This window comes from Mytilus trossulus, chromosome 4 (assembly GCF_036588685.1).
Source record: "Mytilus trossulus isolate FHL-02 chromosome 4, PNRI_Mtr1.1.1.hap1, whole genome shotgun sequence".
In the NCBI taxonomy this organism is placed as follows: Eukaryota; Metazoa; Mollusca; class Bivalvia; order Mytilida; family Mytilidae; genus Mytilus; species Mytilus trossulus.
In genome coordinates this window covers 93086985-93113209 of record NC_086376.1, presented here as the reverse complement: position 1 = coordinate 93113209, position 26225 = coordinate 93086985, and the positions used below count along the sequence as shown (strand labels likewise).

At 32.4% G+C, this 26225-nt stretch overlaps 2 protein-coding genes, 1 long non-coding RNA gene and 1 pseudogene across 4 annotated transcripts in view; 1 reads left to right on the top strand and 3 right to left on the bottom strand.

Moving 5' to 3' along the window:
* The window catches only part of LOC134716339 (RNA-binding protein 8A-like), a 33858-nt gene that overhangs the window by 6213 nt on the left and 1420 nt on the right, over positions 1-26225 (bottom strand). The window contains exons 1-2 of one of the 2 annotated variants that reach the window (XM_063579273.1): positions 5699-5750; positions 418-477 (exon numbers count right to left, since the gene is read on the bottom strand). In XM_063579273.1, the coding sequence (XP_063435343.1) occupies positions 418-477; positions 5699-5708 (70 nt within the window). In that variant the 5' untranslated portion in view covers positions 5709-5750. Of the gene's footprint in view, positions 1-417; positions 478-5698; positions 5751-26225 lie in introns of those variants that run through there. The other variant, XM_063579272.1, reaches the window with a different exon arrangement.
* LOC134716338 (regulator of chromosome condensation-like) lies at positions 11193-13509 on the bottom strand (annotated as a pseudogene).
* LOC134716340 (uncharacterized) lies at positions 16081-24842 on the top strand. Its single transcript, XR_010106868.1, has 3 exons — positions 16081-16346; positions 21736-21815; positions 22262-24842. It is a non-coding gene; the product is annotated as an uncharacterized LOC134716340 (long non-coding RNA).
* On the bottom strand, positions 20164-22504 carry LOC134716337 (uncharacterized). Its single transcript, XM_063579271.1, has 2 exons — positions 22194-22504; positions 20164-21564 (listed from the first exon to the last, which is right to left on the bottom strand). Exons 1-2 carry the CDS (start codon positions 22502-22504, stop codon positions 20304-20306), a joined length of 1572 nt encoding a protein of 523 aa, XP_063435341.1. The 3' UTR covers positions 20164-20303.

Genomic DNA, 26225 nt, shown 5'->3' with positions numbered 1-26225 from the left:
ATAAATTGTGAATATTAATTAATCTTGTTGTCTGTTGTACATGTAATTAGTAAGTCAATGTTAATGAGTTTCTGTGCTACCATATTTAGATCACTTCCTTAACCGCTTTGCCTGCTACGCTACCATTGTATTAACCATTTTGCCAGCTACGCTACCAGTATAACTTAGTTTGTAACTCAGCACCAGAGTTGACAGCTCTATATTTGAATTTACCAAGAATATAGTATAATCAGTGTTAACCGATATAAATAACTTTTACTTTGGGACACTCCCGTCCCTTAACAGTATATTGAATTTTGCTTGAAAAGAACTGTTTACTTCTGAGTTTCTGTTCCCTAGAACTGAAATCTATTTACATATATATACATGTAATAAGGTTCATTAATCTGTAGTTTTAAGATAAATATTATAATGTACCTGAACCAAATCCTCTTCCCTTTCTTCTTTTTGCCTTTTCTTTTAGTTTCTGCAAGCCCTCTAAAAAAAATAATGATTTACATAATTACACCTGTGCAATAATTCCTTCAGGAATTCTGTGTCCAAGTGAATTTCTGATTTGACTGCCAAAAAATCTGTCCAGGCACAGAATCCAAAAAAGTTTTTCGAAGACTTCAGTATAGTATTTTTTCATATTTCAGACATGTTATGTTTTTCAGTCATTTGAGGTACCTATATTGTCATGTTTTAAATAGAAAACAGAAAGCAGGCAATTTTCTCACTGACTGAGTATCAGGATGTCCTACCGCAGAAAAGGTAACTTGTTGAAAAAGTATATGCTCTAGGGTCTAGATAGTTATAAATATACATGTAGTGTTTAACTCCAACATTGTGACCAAGGATAACGCATATATACCATGTGACATGGTCGCCATATTCAATGTACATACTTATTGACACTATATTCATAACGATCAAGAACTTACCTGCTTGCTGCAAATCATTTTTAAGTTATCAAATACACTTATAATATACATGTAATATCATTTATTAAATGTTTAAAAGTGTGCTAAAATTAAAATTTTGGATATAAATAACACTGTTATTCCGTCATTCATGTTACCCTGACAATATTATGAATAGCTTCTGAAAATGGTAGAGTGGAGTGCTCCTTTTCGCCACATCTTTTCTTGTTTTCTACAGTTTCCGTTCAGGTGTAAATGTTTTTGAAGTATACTGATATTTCTATATGAAGATAACTTCAAAAGCAAAATATTCTTAAAGGGAAAATTCACGATTTTTTACTTATGGTTTAAATATGTTCATTATGACATAATATATATATTCACAAAGTTTTATCGCTATATGTGCAGTAATAAAGGAGAAATTCAATGATTAATGAAAAAATATCAACTACTTCCTGTAGGTCGTGACTTTTTCTCCTGATTTTTGCATGCCGGGATTTAAAATACAATCATTAAAAGTCTTGGTTTTTAATCATATTTTAGCGTAATCGTAAGCTCGTCGATGACTTATGCTTTATCTAATAACCATCCGATAATAAGAAGATAAAACGCACAACGTTCAATTGTACTCATTCGTGAGATAAATTATCTATGTTAAACGTATATATTCGAATTATTTTTGTAGACAACACAAAAAGTTATAAATTTATTTTTAATAAATGCATTTTCGGACTGATAAGGTGAACAAATTAAAGTACAATAATCTGTAAAGACAATATGTTGACCTTTTACTATCCCTGCTATGACTAGGTTTATACGATGTGTGTCTTCACGGTTCTGTGGCAATACTCGTAGATGGCTTGTTGAAAGGTAAATTGTTATTTGCACTTCGGTATTTAACCACGCCTCTAGGGCACACCTTGCCAGGTGTGACTGTCTATTCGGATCAGTGGGAGCATTTAATACACACATTAAAAATACATATTCAAGTTGGTGACAAATAAAAATTGGTCGCCGTGGAATTATTTAATTATATTTGGTGCTATTATTTATTTGAATTCAAATAAGTTAATTTACTAAGAAATACACAATTTTCAGTTAAAGACAGGAAACTTAATTCATGTCAGAATGAAATGATAAACAAGTCTTGTCCTTGATTTATGTCTCATAAAAAAGGGGGACTTAGAAATTAGAAATAGCTTTACTAAATCATTTTTATTTGTCTTTATTAGGCGAAAAAATGTACGAGAACACTTACATTTAGACTTTTGAAAGCCATGTATTAATTAATATATGAAACTATCTGAAGATAACTCTACCGAAGCGGAATATAATATGTATGAATAAAGAAAAAATACTTTTGTATTGGAATGGAATCGAAAAATTACGAATAGATATTCTTTTCAAGTGTGAAAAACGTCAACCAAATTTATTCATAATCGGGAACGTCCTTATTAAAATCTGAGACTACTATAATAATCGTCGTCTCCCAACGTATATATATATTTAAATAACTATTTGACCAACGATGTTTAAAATTAAAAGACAACGATTTTAATGTTATCTTTCCCCATTTTTGAATGTTATTATAAGTCTGTTCAACTTGCAAGAATACCCCTAAAGCAGACAAATATCCGACAAGCAGTTTATTCTTTAAATTGCTGTCATTGAATATCAAGAAAAAAAATAAATCCCAAAATTGATACTCAATAGTTTTCCTAAAAAATATTCACATCCCTTGGGGATTATTAGTGTACGTCCAGTTGCATATATTTTACATGAATGTTTGAACAATTGTGATGATGACGAATTTCGTCGTTTATTCGAGAACAATCTTATTGATATATAAATCTGTGAGTTTACTACGTTTTTAACTTCGATGAACCAAAGCAAGTTATAAATTGACCTGTATTTAAATCAAATTGTTTCTTTTTTTTATTCTTCTTCTTTTGGTATACAATAGTCTATTGAATTCGTTGATTACATACTGTTGGCATACGTGGACTAGTCTATTTACAAAACTTTTACCACAATTTACACAAAATGTATGTTTCTTTCAAGAACGTTCAATGTATACATGTATACATATTTTAAATTGTGCTACTGACTATAGTTCCGTAACTTTCTACCCAGGCGTATGTATACACGACTCGTCGACAAGTGCGCACATTTTTTTAAATCAATAATTCTGGTATGTTCCAATCTGTCCTTAACTATTGACGAGTATATATTACATTTCCCCAAATTAACCCTTGGAAAAATATGTAAATAGAATTTGTATTTCTTCAATTTTTTTTTTTTTATTTTTTTTTTTTATAGATTATATTCTTTACACCAGAAATGTTATTTATAAACAAGCGTATGAGTTCAGTAATGACTAGTATATTATATCACTTTCGGACACGCAAGACAAAAATGTATATTATACATGCACCTGATAGTTCAAAATGGAAAGTTATAAGTAACAGTCGTGTACACTGATCAATACCTACAGAAGTGAAACGATGCATGAACTTGCAAGCCCGCCGGACAGGAAATAGATTGAATACCTGGACGTGTCACCTTACACCCCTTCCAATACTTTTGGGAGTGATACCTTTAGCCATGCTGGTGATCAGATGAGGGAAGATTCGAATTTATTTAAATAAAGTTTATTACTTGAAAGAATTATGAACGAATTAGATTTTCGAAAACAATTTCCACGGAACACTTATTTATGATTTGAACTTTGACTTTTTAACTAATTACAATATTATCAGTTTAAAAATAACAGACTATATGGTTATTTAAAAATATAAGACCATTTTCCGTATCAAGTTAGTCAGTCAGATAAAACAACCGTACGATTGACAAGATATCGACACCCAATTATGACTACATCGTTTACTGTAGTTTTGTTCCTTTGTGGTTTATAGACATATCGGGATTTTTCATCGGAGAAGGTGACAAGATGGCGGAGAGCAGAGAACTGATACTCAAAATTTAAAATCGATGGTGATCTCTTATTTAGCAGAATAAAACTTTAATATCTATAAATTTGAGCATTTTTATACAGAATGCCTGAATGGACATAAAGTTAGATTAAAGGGTGTTTGAAATTTCCTGATTTTTTGTCAATGGGGGACACATATTCGCCATTTTTACACATCTATTTAAAACCAAATAACCACAGCTTAAAACAACATTGATCAAATCAATTTCATTATAGATGCATAGAAGACATTTCAAAGGTGTTAAGAACTGAAATTTAGGGGCATTCAGTCAAAGAATTACTTAGAAATACTTCTTTGAATTCATGTTTTTTCTTCAGGAAATTGGCCAAAAATCATTGTCCATTTTTCGGTCCTTTTTAGTAAGTGCCGCAATTTTGTCTCAGTTTTAAAAAATAACCATATTTGTTATATAATATAATTTTAATACCGGTAAATGTCTTCCATTTCAGCCATCCTTTGAAGTTTTTACACCTCAAAATCATAAAACAGTGAAATTATGTCCCCGGCGAATATGGGCGCCCCACTCTAGACCTTCCCCCCAAAATAAACCGATTATATGTGTGATTTTAATTTTTTTGGTTGCTATTAAGACTTGACTAAGTACTACGATGTCTAACCACATAGTAAGTTACCTGTACCTTGCAAGGCTATTTTCTCTTTTTTTCAGTAATGACAGGTGTCATTGAATTTTTTTTTAAAGCCTTGAGATTCTGACTGTGTTTGTTTTTTGTGTGCTGAATAAATGTTATCATGTTTTGGTTATAATAGTGTATTGCTATATTTTATTCTTTCATTGTTTCAGATCAAAGGGACCAAGCTGTTAAAAACAATATCTTTTGTGTTTTTTTATTTAAAATGTTTAATGTTTTACCCATACCAAGCTAAATAGATTCAGACTGAGTATTTACACCAAAGCAATTTAAGGTAGATTGATGGTATACCGCCATCTTGGATTGTAAAATCACAGTACACAAACGGTCTAGTTATTTGCATAAATCTGCAAATTTAGAGACAGATTTGCAATTCAATAGTTCGACTGATTTTTTTATTTGAAGAAAACCTGTTAATTATTATTATTATTCAAATATTTTAGAAAATATAATTTTATGGGGTTTTAAAATCATTTTTTTTTCAAATGAGCCATTTAAGGGGAGATAACTCTTTTAGTACAAAATTTATACTGGACTAATAGGGAAATTTTTTATTTTTACTTGTAGCAAGAAAACAAGTTCGGTGACACCATGTTTTCTTTTTATCTTCTTAAAACATATTATGAAACCTTTCTTCTCGCAATTTATTTCAAAATTCTATCTCATAGAATTTTTTTTATGCACACTAATGTGTTTTTTCATGAACAAACTAACTAAATTTTGGCAATTTTCAACGACTCACTGCTTGAAAAATAGCACGGTGACCCATACATTTTATTAAATTTTTGAAAAGAGCATAGTAAAATCTTCATTTTGGCAAATTATAAAAAAATTCTGTCTCAAAAAATATATACTGGTGATCTACCTTAAAACAACAATCATGATTTTCAAATTATTCCACTGGAGTTTGAATTAAAATTGGGCGCGAAAGTGTAGAGTGCCAACGGATCTTGGGTGCGAACGTGCGAGGTGCGAACGTGTATTGGGCGCGAACGGACCTGATACCGGTAAAAGGGGTTGCTTTTTAAAAAGTATTTAAATATTAACAATCTTCTGAATTAAAAAATGCAAATAAAGGAACAACATCATAGGCCTTTCCTCCTTATCACAATTGTTGTGCCACGATTATTTGCAATATTCTTTCAATAATAACCTTCATTCATTCGTATTTCCCGGCGTATATTTTCCGCGAAACTAGGTCATACATGTTTTTACTTTTTGTACGCCTGCTTGTTATGCGGAATGATTTTCTATAGTTACAACATAATTACCTTATTCAGAAGTTATTAATGTATCCTATTTAATCCATATTTATCCTTTTATAATGTTAGAATTATCCCAAATTGAACTTGTCAACTTTATGGCCATTTTAGTTACTTTCATATTGTGTACACACGTACTATTTTTAGGTGTATTGATTAACTGGATCCTTTTAACGTTTAGAGAAAAGTATAGTCAGTTTCAAATTAGATCCCAGACCGATCAGCTGTTTTTAGTAAGTGACCTAGATTTTATTATTCATGTATTTTCCCTATTGTGGCACACACTGCAATTCTATTTATATATACTGAACGGCTTTAGAAACGCAACACTCGTTTTGTTGATTTTTTTTTACCAAATCTTGTTTGATTCTCTGATAACTTCTGTCCATGCTTATCATACTTCTTTCTCCTTACAAAAAAATCAAAATCTGACTTACCTGTGGTTATTGAACATACCGAATTTTTAAGTCGCACGAATTTCTTAAAGCGAAATTTTGGACCCATGAAAGATTGTTTCAGGTTTTTTTGCTTTGTCAAACAGTTCCTTAATAGTCCAGTCAAACTAAGATTTCACCTCAAACTAATTGCAACAGAAAATGTTTTAGTTCTTATCTATAGTATTATGTCCTTTATATACACAGAAAAAAGTCCCATAAAATCTAACTTGAGGAAAACTCAAAATCAGCATTTAAAATTTCCTATGGAAATTAACATTGGGAGGGAGATAACTCTTGCAAAAATTAGTCTTTTTTGGTCAGTTTTTGATTGTTTTTCTTGAAATTTATATATAGTTTGATACTTTGATGGGGTTATAAGTTTCTATTTGACTAAATTATATAATCTTCTACTCATAAAATGTACAAAACCGAAATGTTATGGGTAGTTTTATTTTTTTCATACATTTTTCATTAAAGAAATTGCAAATTTGAAGCTTTGTAACCATTTTGAAAAAATAATGTGAAAATTTGTTATTGTTTATATCTGTATATTATATTTTTTTAGCAACTTACTCATCTTAAGAAACTTTAAACCACAAAAAGAAGAATACATGCTTAATTATTTTTATTAAATTTGAGATTCTTTACCTTGACATGTTGAAAAATTCAATAAATGGTCAACTAATAAATTACGAAATCTAGATTATAGCTTGATAAAATATATGAAAACACCTTTAGAGTTGTTTGTTATACTCTAAAGACCGCTAAAAAATCAAGAATCAATACATTCTAATGAATAGAAGCGGTAAAGTTATAATAATGTATCAATTTTTATTGATATTTCTGCCTTTTTTGCAAGAGTTATTTCCCTTTTCAATGCAAATCTCCATAGGAATTTTAAATGGTGATTTTTTTAGTTTTCCTCAAGTTAGATTTTATGGGACTTTTTTCTGTGTATATTTGGGGTATAATGCTAAAGATTAAAACTTAAAAATCTTCTGTTGCAATTACTTTCAGGTTAGGGTTAAATTTATGCTAGATTGACTGGACTATAAATCCTTTGCCTCACTTAATTCAGTTTAAAAATGTTGCATCCCCATTTTGCCAAGACTGAGAAATAAAAAACTGAATTATCCCTTAAAAATACTGCAAACATGAAAACATAAACGTGCTGCAACCATACTTTATGACTTCAGAAACTCGTCTTACTGTCCTTCCGACAACGAAACAAGTAGACTAGATTTGTTTCTAGCCATCAATGAACAAATCAACGTGTAGTGACAATGAAACGTCAACAGAATTTGAATATGCAACGTCATTTGCAAGACATGTTTACGGCCGCAACGTCAACTGCTAATCAAATTGCCGAGTGTCATTGAGTACAGATTCATGCCATAAATGTTTCCCATAAACTGAATTACCAAAGAATCGACTGAAGGAAAACCTTTAAAGCCCTCAAGTTCCAACCGCATAATTGCCAAAAGCAATTAATGGGTCGAACAAATGTAAAATCAGAAGGTGTAAAACAGAACCTTAAACATGTCAGACATTATTTGTTGACCTTTCTGACAATCATTTTGGCGTTTGTAACAGGCAGTCATCGCTTTTGACAGTGTCACATTCATTCAAAAACAACACAAAAATAATCTAGTGTTGCGTTTCTAAAGCCGGTCAGTATATATTGTAATTGATTCATAACTATAATTTCTGATATTAGCTTTTAACCCTCTTGCTGCCGACCGTTTTTCAAGGTGGTATTTCATATGCCGGCAAATACGACAGCTCGACCTGTGACGTAATATGCCAAACAATGACGTCATTCAATATATGACGTCACGACATAATGACCGTTACATTTGGGACAAATTGGAGAAAAACATATCACTGTTAAATCTTCAGTTTTTTAATTGAAAGAAATACAGCATTGATGAGAAGCTTGCATAATTTAAAACATGGACATATGTGTCCCTCCGGCACTGCCGGTTTGGACATATGTGTCCCTCCGGCAGCAAGAGGGTTAATAAAGCTGATTTTATTTAATTCCAACAAATTTTATTCTTGAGTATTCAAAGTTTGGACTGCAAAACAGTTTTATTCCTTTGACTTTAAAATTGATATGTGTATAATATCTGCCAACCATTTACAATAACTGTTGGTGCTTCAATTGGTGGCAGCGGTAAAAGAAAATTTAAAAAAAAACAGAAAGGAAAAAAGAAATTAATTAATTAAAAAAACAACAACAACATACAAATCAGCTTATATTGAAACTCAAACTGTGGTTTACATATGATATTATTGAGCACCAAGAGTTATTGAAATTCAAGGTGTATTTTTTCCATATAAATAATGGAGCACCAAGAGTTATTAAAATTCAAGGTGTATTTTTTCCATATAAATTATTGAACACCAAGAGTTTTAGAAATTCAAGGTGTATTTATTCCATATAATTTATTGAACACAAAGAGTTATTGAAATAAGGTGTATTTTCCATAAATAAATTATTGAGCACCAAGAGTTATTGAAATTCAAGGTGTATTTTTTGGCATACTGTAAAACATGGTATGGTACGATGGTATGGTATGTGTTATGGTATGATGGTATGGTACGAATACCATCATACCATGGTATACATGAATGGAACCATGGTATGGTATGATGGTATGGTACAAATTACTATATCATGGTAAAAATTATTATACCATGGTATGAAGCATGGTATGGTTTTTTAAAGAGGAAATTTTGAAAAGTTAATAAACCTATTCTTTATAAACAAGATTTAATTAATTGTCTGTTTTCTTTTCTTTTTTTTTTGACCTATTCCAAAACAAAAATGAGAAACAGGAACAAGAATATTTTTTGAAAAACAATGTAAACAAAATATGTCTAGTAACAGATTACAGGAATCTCATTTTCATTAAAACAGTAAACAGCCAGTGGGTTGAAAACAGTTAACAGTTTAATTTTGTCTCAAATAACAGTTAAAAACACAAAGGTAAAAACAGGTTAATACAAAAAGGTATTGTTGAGAATCATTTCAGAAGACAATGCATTTGAATTCGATGGAAAAATTTATAAACAAATGATAGTTGCAGCAATTGGTACAGTCCCTTCATGGGAAACCTGTGATATACTTAATCATGTTAATATATTCAAAATAATGAATCAAATACTTTCTGCATTACTTAATATTCTATCATGGCAGATATAGGGACAGATCAGATGAAATAATAGATATTTTTCGTCTGAGAAATTTTTATAACCCTTTATTAAAGCCCAAATAAAAAAGTTTCATTTTAAGATGTTGATGTAAATAAAGGTCAATATTTACAACACATGGCAATTATAATTGACATTGAAATACATTTTAAAGAAACCTATTCTTATAGATCTCTGTCTGCACAGAAATAGCAATCACTCTCTGCATGTATTTATAAAAAAATGAAATAAAGTTGTTTAATAAAATCTCACATGATAAAAAAAAGACTAATTTCTTGGTTGATATTGTGTATTAACTTCCATAATGCACATTGTTTTAACAGTCATATAAATGAAGAAAACAAAATACACTCTACAACATGTCATGTAGTATCTATCAACTAACATAGTATTATATTAGTGACAGTTTAATTTGAAAGTGTGGTGTTTTCTAATCCACACTGTCACAGGAGATACATTCAGTGGCGGATCCAGAAATTTTCATAAGTGGGGGCCAACTGACTGCCTAATAGGGGGCCACTTTTGTCACGCTTCAGTGATTCCCTATATAATCAACCATTTTTTTTTCAGAAAAGGGGGGGCCTGTGTCCCCTGCCCCCCCTTAAATCCGCCTCTGGCATTCACCTTTTATTCACATTTTTAGTGGAATTTCTTGGCCATAGATGTAGACAGAATATGCAACTGTTTAAAGTCATATTTCAAAACAATGTAAAACTTGACCATGGACAGAAGGTTATGCAATAAAACTTTAACTACATTATAATCAAAAGATATGCAGATTTAAATAACCAGTAAAGGATATCCCTGCTTATTCGTAGTGTGGCATTCCAACAATAATGTCACTATAAAATATAATGTAGGTTGGATATATTTAGAATATCTCGTCATACTGATTTTTCCAGATTGTAAAAGAAACGTAAATAGTGTAAAGGAGAGCTCAATATACGATAATTTCAAGAGAAACAGAAGGGAAATGTGTAAAAAAGTGTATAAAGTCAATTTATTCATTTGTGTCTTCCCATCTTATCATTCTCAGTAAGATTTGTTGGGGGTTTTCAACACTATAAAAACAAAATGAATGATGTGAGGGAATGTCACTCTGGTCAACTACATTGGGGATTGACGGCTTCAAGGTCTTCCCCAATTAATACCGTACATAGGTGAAATACCAGACTGGGTTAATAGAAAACTCAACGAATTAGAATAAATGTTATGTTAAGTGTAAACCTAAATATTGTAAACATGTATTTATTTCATGTATTTATTCCTGTTTTATATTTTATACTTGTTAATTTATAAAGTATTAAGTATTGATTAATTTTATTTTTACAGAATTATGGTACTGTTTCAATGTTGCAAGTGTCCTTTTCCAGGAAATACCAAAAATACCATCCAACATTTTATTATAAAACATACTTCGGATGACAGAGTCCCATTTTTATGCAAAACATGTAATTTCAAGACCATTTCAAATGCTAAGTGGCAATTGCACAGACACATAAAAGATCCTAAAAAACCTCATGTTTAAAATAAAGAAAACATTTGTGTGAAAAGCAGTAATCCTTATGTGGTAATAGTAAGTGACGACATTAAAGAAATTGATGAATCAACATGTATGAAGAATCAAATATTCATACAAGAAGAGGAGACTGAAATTGTAGAAATAAAGATTGATCCAAAAGATGAAACAATTGTAGAATTAGAAAATAAATTAATAGAGTTACAATCATCACATGCAAATCAATTGAAAGAATTAGAAGAAAAACATAGATTCGAGTGCCTTGGTTTTGGTAATTTTATTGAGCGACTGGAAAAAAGAAAGACAGATCTGAAAGAAGAAGTCAGAAACCTTAAAAATAAATTAACAAAGTTTCAACCTACATGTAATTCCGCTAAGAAGATCAGAAGTACCGTGTGTGTTGTTAATTCAAGAAATTAGGAAAGAACTTTGTAATCATATTGAACTTTAAATGAATGAGATTTATATATATTGTTGTTTTACTGTTTATATACATTGTATGTTTGCTTCTTATGTTTAAATTTGAATATTTATTCATTTTATGTCAATTCTAGGGACAGAATTCTTTTTTCTTTAAGAGGAGCAGTGTTGTGCCACGATTATTTGCAATATTCTTTTAATAATAACCTTAATTCATTCGTATTTCCCGGCGTATATTTTCCGATAAACTAGGTCATACATGTTTTCACTTAATTTTGTTACTAGTGTAGGATCTTTCATTTCTCCACTTTTCTCACCAAGTCCTAACCTGCCATACTCCGGTCTTCCTATGGTATACACTTTTCCATCCTCATCTAACAACATTGTATGGTGCTGGCCTGCTTGAATCTTAGTCCATTGTTTATTAAGAGCTGCAAATGATGGAATCCACTTTGGAATAAATCTGTTCTGCATATCATGAAAGCCTATCAGAAAGTAGTTATTTAGTCCCCAAGAATAAATATCACCGGATTCTTTTTCTTTGGCAAAAGTAACGTACTGTCCTGCCCAGATGTCTGAAAATGTGGCATGCTTTCTACTACTGTGTTTTCTGCACCTTACAGGCCCCATTTTTAATATAGAATCTTCTCCTCTCCTACTGCCTCGACCAGCAAAGCACTCTGCTACTCTTCCTAACAGGCCTTATTCTGCACAGCCTCCTGTAAATATTTCCCCTTTGTTTGTTAAGCATACTAAATGATCTCCTCCAGAGACTATATTAACAACAGTCTCCCCTGGGCACATCTCAAGGGAGTCTTTACTTATGCCACCAGAGGTTAAGCCCATTGATCCATTTGCATCACGAAAGTTACCCCAAGCATACACATGGCCATCTTCAGTTAATACAGCTGTATGACTGTCTCCACCACTAACTTGTATAACTTTGTAAGGCAGGTTTAATTTAGCTGGGTACATCTCTGATCCTTCTTATGAAGTTTCTCTGCCAAGGGCTGATTCATCATTGCATCCAAATGTAATTATCTCTCCCTTATTGGTTAAGCACACTGTGTGCATACCCCCTGCACACACTTGTAAAATCTTGTCATCAAGTTTTACAACTGCTGGACGCATCCTCTCCATGACATCTCCTCCCAGTCCAATCTGGCCAACATCTCTGGGGACCTGCTTTTCTGCAGTTGAGGTCTTCATATAATATAGTCATATTCTTCTTCCATTGTTCCAAATTTCAATCAATTTTTTTCTTGATGTCAGATTCTGCCCAGTGTTTATAATTTATTTTAAAAAATACAGAACACGCAAAATATTAGCATTTGAAAATCACGATGCACGTAAAATTAAATAAGCAGAACATGTTGAAGGTTGCAGTCTTGTAATTGACTGCTCCATAGGCTTACATGCAAAACAGCTGATCTTTAAAAAATGCTACATAGAAAAAAAAATTCATGTTTATATTATGTACATGTACTAATGTGAAATTGTGTTTTAATCGAAAAAAGTGGGTCTTGCCTCGAAGAATAAAAAGTTATGCAATCCTGAAGTCAAAACATTTTTTTCTACTTTCTGTTTGCTATTTTTACTGGGTGTTGCTAAACAGCGGAAATGGAAAACGGAACGGAAAGAACTTTTATATAGAAGGAAATTCAGGGGTGAAATAAAGAACTATGAAAATCAATAGATCTTGTCTTGCTGGTAATTTTTGCAATTGAAAGTTTTATCTATTTGCCATATATTTCAATATAACAGGCTGGAACATGCAAGTGATAAAATTCGTCATATAAGGTCGATAACTCCTGTTAGAAGTCTAACTGCTTTTACGTGATGTGGACATTAGGTAGAGCTCAACATAAGTAATAAAATTGAGAATGAAAACGGGGAATATATCAAAGAGGAAACAACCCTACCAAAGAGCAGACAACATACGAAGGCCACCAATGGGTCTTCAACGCAACGAAAAATACCACACCCAGGGATTAAAATTGTTCAGTGAAAATGTGCCTCATACTAAACTCCAAAACATATAAATGAGATTAAATTGAAAAAAGTATACAAGACTAACAAAGAACAGAGGTTCCTGACTTGGGACAGGCGCATAAATCAGGGCTTTCCATTAAAATTGAAGTAGCAGGCTAAAATAAAATTATAGGCGGCTGTAACATGCGTTCGGCGAAGCCGGACTCCCACCAAGCTGTAAGCTTGGTGCCTTACGGCAGGGGGTCTGGGGGCCGCTCAAGGCCCCCAGAAGCTCTGGCATAAATAGAGCAAAATCCTGCATTCTCGCGATCTCCTGGCACCTAATTTCATCTTTCAAATCACCATTTTTTATGTATGAAATTAAAGAAAGAAAAAAAAATCTCAAAGAAATTTCATTTTTTTTTTACTTTAGTTTTTTATTTTCATTACCTTATGCTTAAAATTCATTTACTTTTAAAGGAGATTTATTTATATAATAATCCGGTTTGTTAAAAATCTTGATCGATTTATTTTGCATAACTACGTGCATAATTTGTAAACAAATGACCCCCCCCCCCCCCCCCCCCCCCCTTTTTCTCTCTAAAGACTGTTACGCGCATTTAAATTATACAATTATTTCTCAAGCATTGACAGAAAATTGATATATCCTCTGATTTTCTCTTTTTTTTGTAAACTGTTCAATAAGTCGGATACATAAATCATTTGGAAATGTTTTTTATTTGAGGTCGAGTCGACAATATTCTACTTTCGTTTTTGACCTTGATTCTCTGAACACCACGTGGGCTTTGAAAATTGAACTTCAAAAGATATTGTTTTCCAGATTCTGAACAATATGATCCACTACACTTCGTTTAATTTGACTGATAATATTCCATAACATAAAATTGTCATCCTATCTGATTGTCTTCACGTTTTAAAAGCCAAAAAAAGCCAACGAGTTAATGACCATCGGAACGTCTCTATTGTTATCCTTCAATGACCACCGGAACGTCTCTCTTGTTATCTTTGAAAAGAAACGATGCATTCTGACTTTAAATAGACAACCAATCAGTGACCTGAATTCATGTGAACTATATTTAGCCCAAGGTAAAAACTGACTTTTCATCCTTGTTTGTCGTGACCGCGACTTTGCGACAATAAGTCTCTCGGCTGCCTTAAACATTTGAACAAGATTTTTTTTTCTTTTTGAATTTATATTTTTGTCAGTGAAGTAGCCGGCACTTGAAGCCACCGTAAACGGCGGATTTCCGCCGGCTACCGGCTTCAATGGAAAGCCCTGATAAATGTGGCGGGGTTCAACATGTTTTGTGAGCCCCATATGTTCAATAACATTTGGTCCAGTAGTTTCAGAGACTGCGAAATTGTATAAGTTAACAAGGCGAAATCGGAAGACGAACACCAAGTGACAAGAAAAAACCCACTTAGTAGGGTCAGGTCATATAAAAAAGAGCTCTGAACAAGTATACCACTAAAGTCTAAAGCAAGTCTTACTGTCTTAGTACCAGCAGAAAACAACCATGATAGAGCAAAAAAATGAATAGACATTTCACTATCAGTGTATTTTATAAGGAGACATTGATCAACTAAATATGTACCACAAATAAACCGTTACATTCAAAATATGGATTCAATACATGAAAAGTATGAGGGCCAGAAGAAAAAGGCCATAGAATTCAGAGCTCCAGATAAGCTGCGTATTTGCGTGATCACGCAATGCAAATAAAAGAAAACCCAATGAAATTGTCCATTGAAGTGTTCAACAACCCAATTAATTCAACGGAAAACACAATTATATGCCAAAACCATGAGTTCTCAACCCTTTTATTGGCTACTGTTTATATTATTTGCCCTTATCTGTTTACAGTCGTCACGTTAACTATTTTTATAATATTTATAATTGAAAATTTCCTGTCTTTCTAAAAATAGAAAACTGAGGGAAAGTTATAATGATAACAAGACTCAGCCAGTGTTTTTAGGAAGCGTCCATCGAACGAGAACATTGCTAATAAACACGGGGTTTCATCAAACCCAAATTCAGTTGGAAAAAGTGAAAGGCCAAATCAATTATGAAATGATAAAGCATCAGAAACCAAAAGTTCTAATAAAAGACAACTAAACCCAGATTTATGTAAATTGAATAAAAGAAAATCATTCAAGTATAATTAGAGTTTATATGCTATTTTTTTATTCATTTTAAGGTTAATTAATGAATACACACACCATGCACACAGCCACTGATCAGGCACTGGTCTCAGAATTCATTATATAAAGGTAAACGAGTGCCTGTGAATACACATATCCTTTTTTTGTGAGAAAATACAAAACTGGCAAAAGGTTTGAAACGGGACACAAATTAAACCTCAGTGAATAAACCAAATAAAACAGCTAGCAAATAACCCTACAGTCGATTTCAGGTTATTCTGGTTGGGCTAAAACGCTTCGTACGTAAAAATGACTTACCGCGTTTATTCAAAATTATGTTTTCCTAACGCATAATTTTTGGTGTTGACATTTCCAAATGTTTTACGGCAGCCCTTGTGTATTGGACGGTTGAAATTCCGACCTTGACTTTCCCTACGACAAGTTTGCATTGATTGGTCGCCATCTTTGTTTCTATGAGGATCGTTTGTTGTTTATCAATCTTCGGGAAATTCCGGAGTTTCCGGAAACGTTCGGCTAATGTTTCGTTATTTTTCGCGCGCTAATGATGTAAACAAGATGAGACAGTAGAAAACATGGAATTGAGGATTAATTCTATGAAAATATGATCTTGTACCCGGTATTTTTACGCTACATATTGTACAGAATGATATTATTGACAACATATCCAATGCCAAGATTAGCAATTATAATGTATGCTCTTAATATGATACAATGAATGGAACGGAATCAATTTCATACACGTGTTTTCACCGTCACGGTTTCAACATCTACGATGAACATGATGAATGGAAGGTTTGTGTACAGTAGTTAAGAAAATCCATAATTCTCATAATGATATGCAACCTTTTTCTGTAAATAACATGTTTGTGTGGCCTTATTCATGCCTTTGATGATCGCTAATCTGTTGATCATTCGATGTTCCTGATCCTTGTCCTTGATGTTGGGTTAATGATTATGTGTCGCGTATCACTCACTTCACGTGTGCAGCAATCAAACACATTTGTTTACTATGCAATTTCCTTCAACATTTTCAATGGAACATTTTGTATTAGATAAGGCAGCAACCATTTGATTTCTTGGGTGGAGGCTTTGGCTTTTTTCCCCCCCGCTCAAACTTTTTTTTTCGCCAATCTATTTTATTGGCGACAAGTTCTTATAAATTTATCATAACATTACTGTAGTGGCAGCTGAGAGTGAAAAGAAATCATATTTCTTTTTTCAGTGTCAAAAACAAATTATTTTTTTTCCAAAAATTGAAAAAAAAAATCCATATGATGGCCTCCCCCCTCTCAAAAACAAAAAATCAAATGGTTGTTGCCTAAGGGGATAAATCAGATTACTTGGGGAAAGTAAATATTTTATCAAGTTGTCATGAATTAAAGAATGTTATTCTCATTGTTGAAGACTACGTCGAAGCTTATACTCATGCTAATTTGAAGCATTTAAAATTCATTACAACTTTTATTTATAATACTACAGTTACATGTATGTTTTATAAGCAATATACCTTTCCTCAATTTTCTACCAAGAACATTTAAAATTTACATAATTATGTCTTGTTACAATGCACATGATGTCTACATGACTATTTTGTTTTTGGAAATAAAAGCACCTTGAACATGCAGAAACAAGAATATTGAAATAAAAACATCAGAGATGTCATTATTATTTGGAAGTTGTGAACAACTAGTTCATATGGTGAAAGGAATGGACATGAGGATTAGACTTTTGTTTACCAGTGCAAAATCGCCGGAAAAATACTTGTGCTTTGGTACTGGCTGTACATGCTGTAATCATAATGTTATAAAATTTTCATTTTCTGAAAAATAAAAAGCATCTTTGTGGATTCAAAGATTTCGTTAACTATTAGCGTTAAGGGTAAAATATGCTAGCCTATTCATTTTTTTTCCATGTCAACTGAGAATTGTCCTCATATATACATGTAGGTACAAACGGTGAAAATTTAAATTACATGTATTGTTTGTTTTCTTTTAAATGAATTTGTGTTCGGGCCTTGCGGTCATAAAACATTCAAGCACAACTTTTGTACTCAAGACTCCAGAATCGACCAATCAAAATGCTGGATTTCATGTTTCGAGCATGATTTTTGTGCTCTGAGCACTGAGCAAAGTTTCATGACGTCAACCCCTTTTTATGCCAAGTTAAAAAAAAATAATAAGCATCTTTTAGTTGACCACACGTAGTGTACCATAATGTTAGTGCATACATTAACACTTTTCATGCCATTTTGGAACAAGCACAGTTATAGTCAGTCTGATTTCCAAGTATAAACTTGAGCTCATGAATGTTTTTATTTGTCTGACTTTCTTCTTCAGATTTTTTTTAATAATATTTAACATTCGTATTTCGTTTATTTTGTAATCATATTTTTTTTTGATTAAAAGTTAAGTCTGCCAATTGATATTTTATCGTGTGTTTTTCTATGTTGTGATTTTATGCTATTGTTTCAGAAAAAGGTAGAAGGTTTGGATCCATTAAAACGTTTAATCCTGCTGCTAATGTTTGCACCTGTCCTAAGTCAGGAATTTGATGTACAGTAGTCGTCTTTTGTTTATGTAATATATTCATGTTTCTCGTTTTGTTTATATAGATTAGACAGTTGGTTTTCCTGTTTGAATGGTTTTACACTAGTAATTTTGGGGCCCTTTATAGTTTGTTGTTCGGTGTGAAACAAGGCTCCGTGTTGAAGACCTTACTTTAACCTATAATGGTTTACTTTTTAAATTGTTATTTGGATGGAGAGTTGTCTCATTGGCACTCACACCACATCTTCCTATATCTATTAACAAGCAATCAGAGGTTCAGATGGAGAGAGGTCTCATTGGCACTCACATCTTTCTACATGTACATGATAATATCTATAATGTGCATATTTCATGGCAACACACATACATTTAATAGTCCCCCACTCATATCCCACTGGATATAAACTTGTTGTATTGGAACCAAAATTCAGACTTGTCATGATGGAAATTTCTATATGTACTATATATATATTAATAGCTAGTGCAATGTATAAACAAACACAGAAACATGAAGCCAATATTCAAGCCTGATGATTTTTTAAGGGGATTTTCTTAGTCCAAGAACCACAACTCGTCAGAGTGAGACCATAATAAAATTCAAGCATGCTTCTTAACTTGTCGTGATAAAACTATATATACCAAGTTCTTGAAACAATAACGTCAAACATGCAGAAAGAAGTGTTGTAAACTACCTTGACCAAAGCTTCAATATAAAGCCAGACAGACAAACAAATGCACAGACTAAAAACATAATGACCATAGGTAGCAATACACAGTCAGAAGTTTAGTTTCGCATTATGGCCCCTGTGAATTTTTTAAATATGAAAGTTTTTGTACAATAAAATTGATTTTTAGGTAATTGAAGAATAATATAGCCTTCTTAGTGGGTTTATATGAACATTTAGATTGATTTTAACATGTTTTATAGGCCATTTCAATGATTGACAGTCCGTATTTTCCTATCCGTACCGTTCATAGGTCCATAAATTATTGTAGTGTTTATCAACAAAGATTTTGCGCTCGATCTTTTCAATTCAATTTTATGGAAAAACGAGCAGGAAGACATATGATTTTTTTTGGACCACTTGATAGATATAAACCTATGGATTCAGGAAAGGTATCACTGTAATTCATTGAAATTTTCCTTTAGACCAAATTTTGGAGACTTTTTGTGACATGTTCACCCCCCTTTTTTGCTATATTTTGTATCTAAGAAATGCAGATTGTTGCCATGGTTACACCCAAAAGGGATTATATTTCACCCTTATGACCATTAGAAATCAAATCTATGGAAGATTATCTTTCTACAAGTATATACATGCATAACACACATATAAAGCCTTCTTTGTTAGACAGGAGGGGAAAGGGGGTGTTTAAAAATTATGAGTGTCAATTTTAAGTTTTTTTCCTAACTGTGTATTGCTACCATAGATCACCATATATGGGGCATACAAAATGTTGAAAACTGATTTGTTGGACTGAAAGATTGACAAACAGATAAACAGAGTGCAACCTAAACGTCCCCTCCTACATTTTGTACTTCTTTGTCAGTAGTGAACTAATTATATGGAATGAGAACAATTTTTGTCTCTGTTTAATCTAAATAATCCATAAAGTGTAGATATTTTACACTGCTTAATAATGTAATTTCTCTGCATATGAAGTGAAAACTAAAATAGTTTGTGTTCATATGTCTCTAATCTCCATTTCAAATTGAGATTCATACAACCATTTATTTGTACATATTACAAATATAAAGTCTGTTTAAAATAATTAAATACACATGAGATTTTGATAAGTTATATTGAAACATTTTGATATAAAATAACTTGCAATACATTTAACTATTTGAAATTGATAAAATTTGATAAATTCAAATTAAACTTAATCAACGTGTAACAATAAATAATATGCATATATAATTAATGTCAACAACAGTCCAAGAATTTCGAGATAATTTTTTACATGATAAATTCTTTACACGAATGACGATAATATTTACAATCATGATATTGCACATTAAAACACAACAAATCACAGATGTTTAGCACTATATAATTTAACACAGATATGCTTTACTTTTATCACAATATAGTCTTTATCACAGATATGCTTTTATCACAGATATAACATTGTCCATTCTTCAGAAGTCCTGAAACTGATGGAAAAATGCACTGCATTTGACCAACATTAAAGAAAGACATTATTGCTCCATATCATCCAGTGGTGAGACCAGTGTTTCACTGAGCTTTCGGTGGTGAAGAAGAGAATAGCACCGAGGACACATTATCTGCGCCAGGGCAGGTTTTGTGCAACATTTGTTATGCAGCCACTGATCACAGGTGTCACACTGAAACCAATCAATGTGTGTTCCCCGGTCTCGCTTGGGAACACGTCCTGGCGGATCAGTGTCATGACAAATTTTACACAAAATCACATCAGCCTGATCGCTGGTATCAGAGACATAACCGTCAACAATGTCCATGTCAATTTCCTCGTCATCGGTACCCCCCTCCTGACAATATACAATAGTCGCCTGACTGTCATCCGTCTCATCGTCCGTCATGTGTATAATAACTGGAGAAAGAGCCTTGTCTCTGAGACCATCGATCTGCCAGAGCTTTTCTTCATACTCCCTCACCACATGAGTCTCAAATTTAGCCCAGCGCTCCGCACTGAAATGGGACTTGGCCTCCTCAAAAAGCTTCTTACAATCTTTAATTTTGTAGGTAGAATTTTTTCTAGCTACGAAGCCTTTCAAGTCAGACCAAACCATTTCAATGGGATTGAGCTCACAATGGTAAGGGGGTAATCGTAAAACCACATGGCCATGAGCTTTTGCAAGTTCGTCTATCACATATTTTTTCTGAGGCTTGTGCTGATTTACCAAATCAAGCAGCCCAGTCTTTTTCATTTTGGGGTCATAATCAACATTGTTCTTATCCAACCATGCCGAGATACCTGGTTTATTAGCACCTGTAGAAGGTGCCCTCGACTCAGGATCTAAGTGGCTGTGATATGGAGCATTGTCCATTACAACTACAGACTGGGGAGTTAGTCTAGGGATGAGCGTGTCTCTGAACCATTCTGTGAAGTGTTCACTATTCATTTCATCATGATAATCCGAGCTGCTGGTTTTCGACTCAAAGATTAGGCCAACACCAGGGATGAGGCCTTCTTGAGAAGATCCAGCATCTAGGATTATCAAACGAGTGCCTTTACCAGATGGTAAAGAACGCCCGCTGCCCTCACAGTGTGGCTCAAAGACTGACATGGATGTGCTAGGTTCATCCAGCCAATCACCTTTGACTACATGATTGGAATTCAACCAAGTCTCATCTAAATACACAATATGACGCTCTTGCTGCCTGTACTTACGTATCTGACGCAGATAATGGTGACGAAGAGCGACAACATCATCCCTCTCAACGACATGACGTCGGCCCGATCCTTTCTTGGAAAACCTGAAAAAAAGACATACTAGTTTAATCATTGGCATTTATTGCATTGTCCTCAGAATAAAGAAATAATAGGAATGATTTTTTCTCTATAACTAATTTTCACTGCAAAAAAAATGTAATTTTCAAATACACTGTTTCCTACATACTGACTTCTTATAATACTTCTAATTACAGATTCTACATTTGGTTGATGATAACAGTGTTTGACAAAAATGTTAATCAATGGTGTGCAGATGTCTTGTGTTTTGAATCAGGTATGGGCTGTTAGACCATATATTTACCATATTTACATATATGAATTTCTTTTTGTTGTCCCAAAAATATAAATTAATTTTAAAATGAAATAAGATTTCTTGTTTTTTTTTGTGTGTGCAGTAAATATAAAAAAGAATTGGTCTGATTGACAATGAAACAACTCTCCACAACTGACTAGAATGACACTGACTTTAACAACTAAATGTCAGTTTACAGCCTTCAACAATGAGAAAAGCTCATACTCATAGTCAGCTATAAAAGGCCCCTAAATGTAACTTCATTTTCTTGTGTTCAACAAGCATGTTATTTTGCTTGTCAATCAGAAAGGAAATAAATTCCCTACCTACTTAAAAATGTTAATTTTGATAAATATTTACCGAAAACCCAGTGACTTCACTGTTCTCACTACTGTTGACAATGATGCAGTAATGTCTTTCTCTTTCAGGACTTCATGAAGACGGGGCATGGACACCACCTGTTTCTTCCGGTACATATCATGGATGGTCCTTTTGACAACGTTCCGGTTAAAGTCGTCCAAGATCCAAGGCTTTGGACCAGGCTTCTGTATTGATGACTTGTGGACTGCCTTTACAACATCCTGCACTGGATCCAAAGCCTCGATCTTCCTCTTTAATGTACTGAGGCTTATACCTGAAAATAGAGAAAAATTATTCAGAAATATTAACATTCATTTGTTCTGTGTTAAATGTGAACACTTTAATAATCAACCAATTACGAGATATTGAGAGTATTAATCTTTTCAGGAGATTTTATAATTGTATTTAAAGAACACATTTTCTAGTACATTTTTATTTTGTAAAGTACTGGTTTGTGTGAAGCTGTCGGTTTCCTTAGTAAAGAAGATGGACCATTATTTTTCAATAGTTTATGCATATTGTTTTATTGAACTTTTTTGATTTTGAAGCTATGCATGTGTAAATAATTTTGATTGAATGTAATGACTAAAATGTTTTTCTGTTTTTTGACGTTTCCTGAGATAGTTTCAAACCTTACTTTCATAAAACTTTTGAAAATTGTCTCTATAAATTGAAACAGGCTCTTTTTTTTTAATTTAAAAATTCAAGATCTTTAAACTGTTCTGAGATATGGGAATTATAAATTAAGAATAGGGGGATGTCCAGTTTTATAACTATAACTCATAAAGAACAGTCAGTGACTTTTAAGTAAAATTTTCAGACAAGCCGTTTTAATGTAAGTCAAGAATTCATATTTGCCAGTGTCTTAACCATAAATATTTACACTACCTGTTGCCTTCACCATGCGTGACCAAGGATCACTTAAACACCATGGTTTTCCAATTTTCTTTTCCATGGTGAAAAATTTTAAGAATTTTTCAAGGAGGTGTGAAACCTGCAAAAATCAATGGCAAATATAATTTTTAATTTACACAATTTCTTTTATTATAATATATAGCTTTCTAAATTAAGTGTTTTTCAATATAAATTATATGAAAATGTTTTAACTGTAAGTGTACAGTTTTTGATTTCTAAATTATTATTAACAATTTATTTTAAGCAGATCATAATTTCTAAATTGTTCATCCTTGTTGTCAGATTGCTGGCTTAATAACATTTTAAACTACCTAGTATTTGATGTGGATATACTCTTTATTTTGTATTTATCTTAATATTATAAATGTTGTTTTTCCTCTTGATGTCGTCAGAGCTGACGTTGTGACAATGCATGTAATCCGACATAATTTTCCATTCCATTATAATTCTAGTATTCAATTAATTCATAACAGTTTTTAATCAATTTTGTAGCATAGATTTATTTGTTTGTTATTATTCTGGGGATGCTTTTTATAATTGTTGCATGCATTAGAAAATTTAGCATTGAAAAATGTCAATATTGTAACCAACAATTTGACAAATTAATGGGAGATAAATCTATTTCTTATAGGGATTACCTCCCTTAGTATACAATTCCTGGAATGAATTCTGTGTATAAAAATTTAATTGGGTGTGCTCAATGGATAGAATATTTTGTCAAGACACCCTTGGGTAACTGTTTATGAATTTTATGAGAGTGTGAGTTATTATTTCTAAAAATGAAACCTAGGTTGCCACATATTTCTGGCCTTAAAAATCCATTGTTACAAAATTAACTTGTATTTTTAGTCTGATGTAAGTTATTTCTTTTCCCTCACTCATTTTTCTATGAATTAAAGTCCATCATTAATATTTCTAGGTGAAAGCATACATGTCCCTTTTTTGTATAGGAAAAAAATAATAACGATTTAAATCATGTAGTACATATACACAATTGAAATTTTAATGTTATGTTTTGATATTCAATAGAGTTGTGGATTTATAATTTTCTTGAAATGGATGTCCCTTGGCCAATTTTCCTAGAAACTTTTGTCAATGTCATTTATATTCTTCAAGCATTCATGTCCTTTAATTTTGAAAAAAAAATATTTACATGTACACAATGAATATTCAATACTATGTTTTATAATTAGAGTTGTGCATTATAAATACTAATGGAATTCATATCCCCCTATTTTTCCTAATAATTTCCTTGTAGTTTATTAACCTAGGTAAAAATGTCCATGCCTTGTATTATATAAGATAAATTCAAATGTTGTTTATATATTTTCAGATTTGTGGTTTTTTTTTTAATGTAGGTCTCCAGACTTATTTTCTATAAAAGGACATCATGTTATTATTATTCCTAGCTTATAATGCCCATACCTTTTTTTTTTATGGAAAAATAGATGAAACTTTCAAAATATGCTCATTTTAATAAAAACTATAATTATAATTAAAATTACTAGAAGAACAAGCAATAAAACAATTTTCCTAAGGATAAAAAGTGTCAGAGTGCCACATATTGTACTTGTTATGGACTTCTGCTCTAAGTTAAATAATGGTCAAAGACTTTACTATCAAGGATGAAAAGTTGGGCAGAAAATTTTTGCAACTTATGTCCAACTCATAAATGAATAGGTTCTAATATATGTTATTTTATTGTAAAATAAAGGCATGTCTCTGTGCGAACAATATTCTCAATTTCTTTTACCCATATTATTGCACTTACAGGTATCTGGCAGTCTTGTATAAAATTTTAGGCCAAATCATGCACTATTTATTTCTCAGGAAAAATGGACCATGCAGTGTTGTTGGTTTAGTTTATTTGGTATTTTTCAAACTTCCTGTTATCTCTATTGAAGTATGTTGTAGAGGTGATAATTGGTGCATCTAATTTACTCAAAGTGCAAAAGCAAAATGATGATTTCAATAATTTAGATAAGATGTAGGATCTATCAGTGATTAGAACTTTATGCAATTGATTGTGAAATAAAATTGAGAATGGAAATGGAGAATGTATCAAAGAGACAACAACCTGACCATACTAGAAAAACAACAGCAGAAGGTCACCTACAGGTATACAATGTACTGAGAAATTCCCACACCTGGAGGCGTCCTTCAGCTGGCCCCTTAACAAATATATACTAGTCTAGTGATAAAGTATGATTGATGAATGTTGTGTCCAATTTTCATTTCTTGGTGTAAAAATATCAGGGGCAGAACAGCCATTTAAAAAAGGGATGTATGTCTTGACTATAGGTCCCCATACGAATGCATTGATTGCCCCCAAAAAAGGGATGTATGTCTTGACTATAGGTCCCCATATGAATGCATTGATTGCCCCCCAAAAAGGGATGTATGTCTTGACTATAGGTCCCCATATGAATGCATTGATTGCCCCCAAAAAAGGGAAACCAACCCTCCTCAACCCTGGATCAGCCAATGAATAGATAGAATTCTCTATTCTTTATTTTGTTGTATTCGTTAGTGGTGGCATTGGGGGTCAGAATGGGGTCATACATTTGGAAATCCCACCCCTTAGAACCCAGGAGAAATGGGTAGAGCGTCAACCCCTTTCTCCTAGGTTGGAATTTCCCTTTGAAAGGCTGGATCTGCCCCTGTGTTGGGTATTTTTTTCTATATTATTTCTATATTTTTCCCATTATTCTGTATTCTTTAATGTCTTGAATCATTTGCAAAGAGTCATGTTTTTTTTCTTGCATGTTCAAAACTGCAGTAGACAGGGAAGAAAAGTTTTATATATGAAGGGAAAAGCTGTGAATGGTGTTTTCTGAATTGTATGGGTAATCACTACAGTATTTCTTACTTTGATACATTAAAAGGGACAACTTTATAAAGTTTTCAATAACACAAGTTGACAACTGAAAACAGATGATATTCCCCAAAGGCACTGTCAGTGATTCACCTGAGTTTCAGAAAACATCATTCTTGGTTTATACACAAGTTGTTATACCTCAACACTCTTGATTGTCGTTCTGACTTTCTTCCTTCCCATTGTATATAAACAAATCTTCAAGTCTTCAATATAAGTCGATATGGTAAACAGAAGTTCGT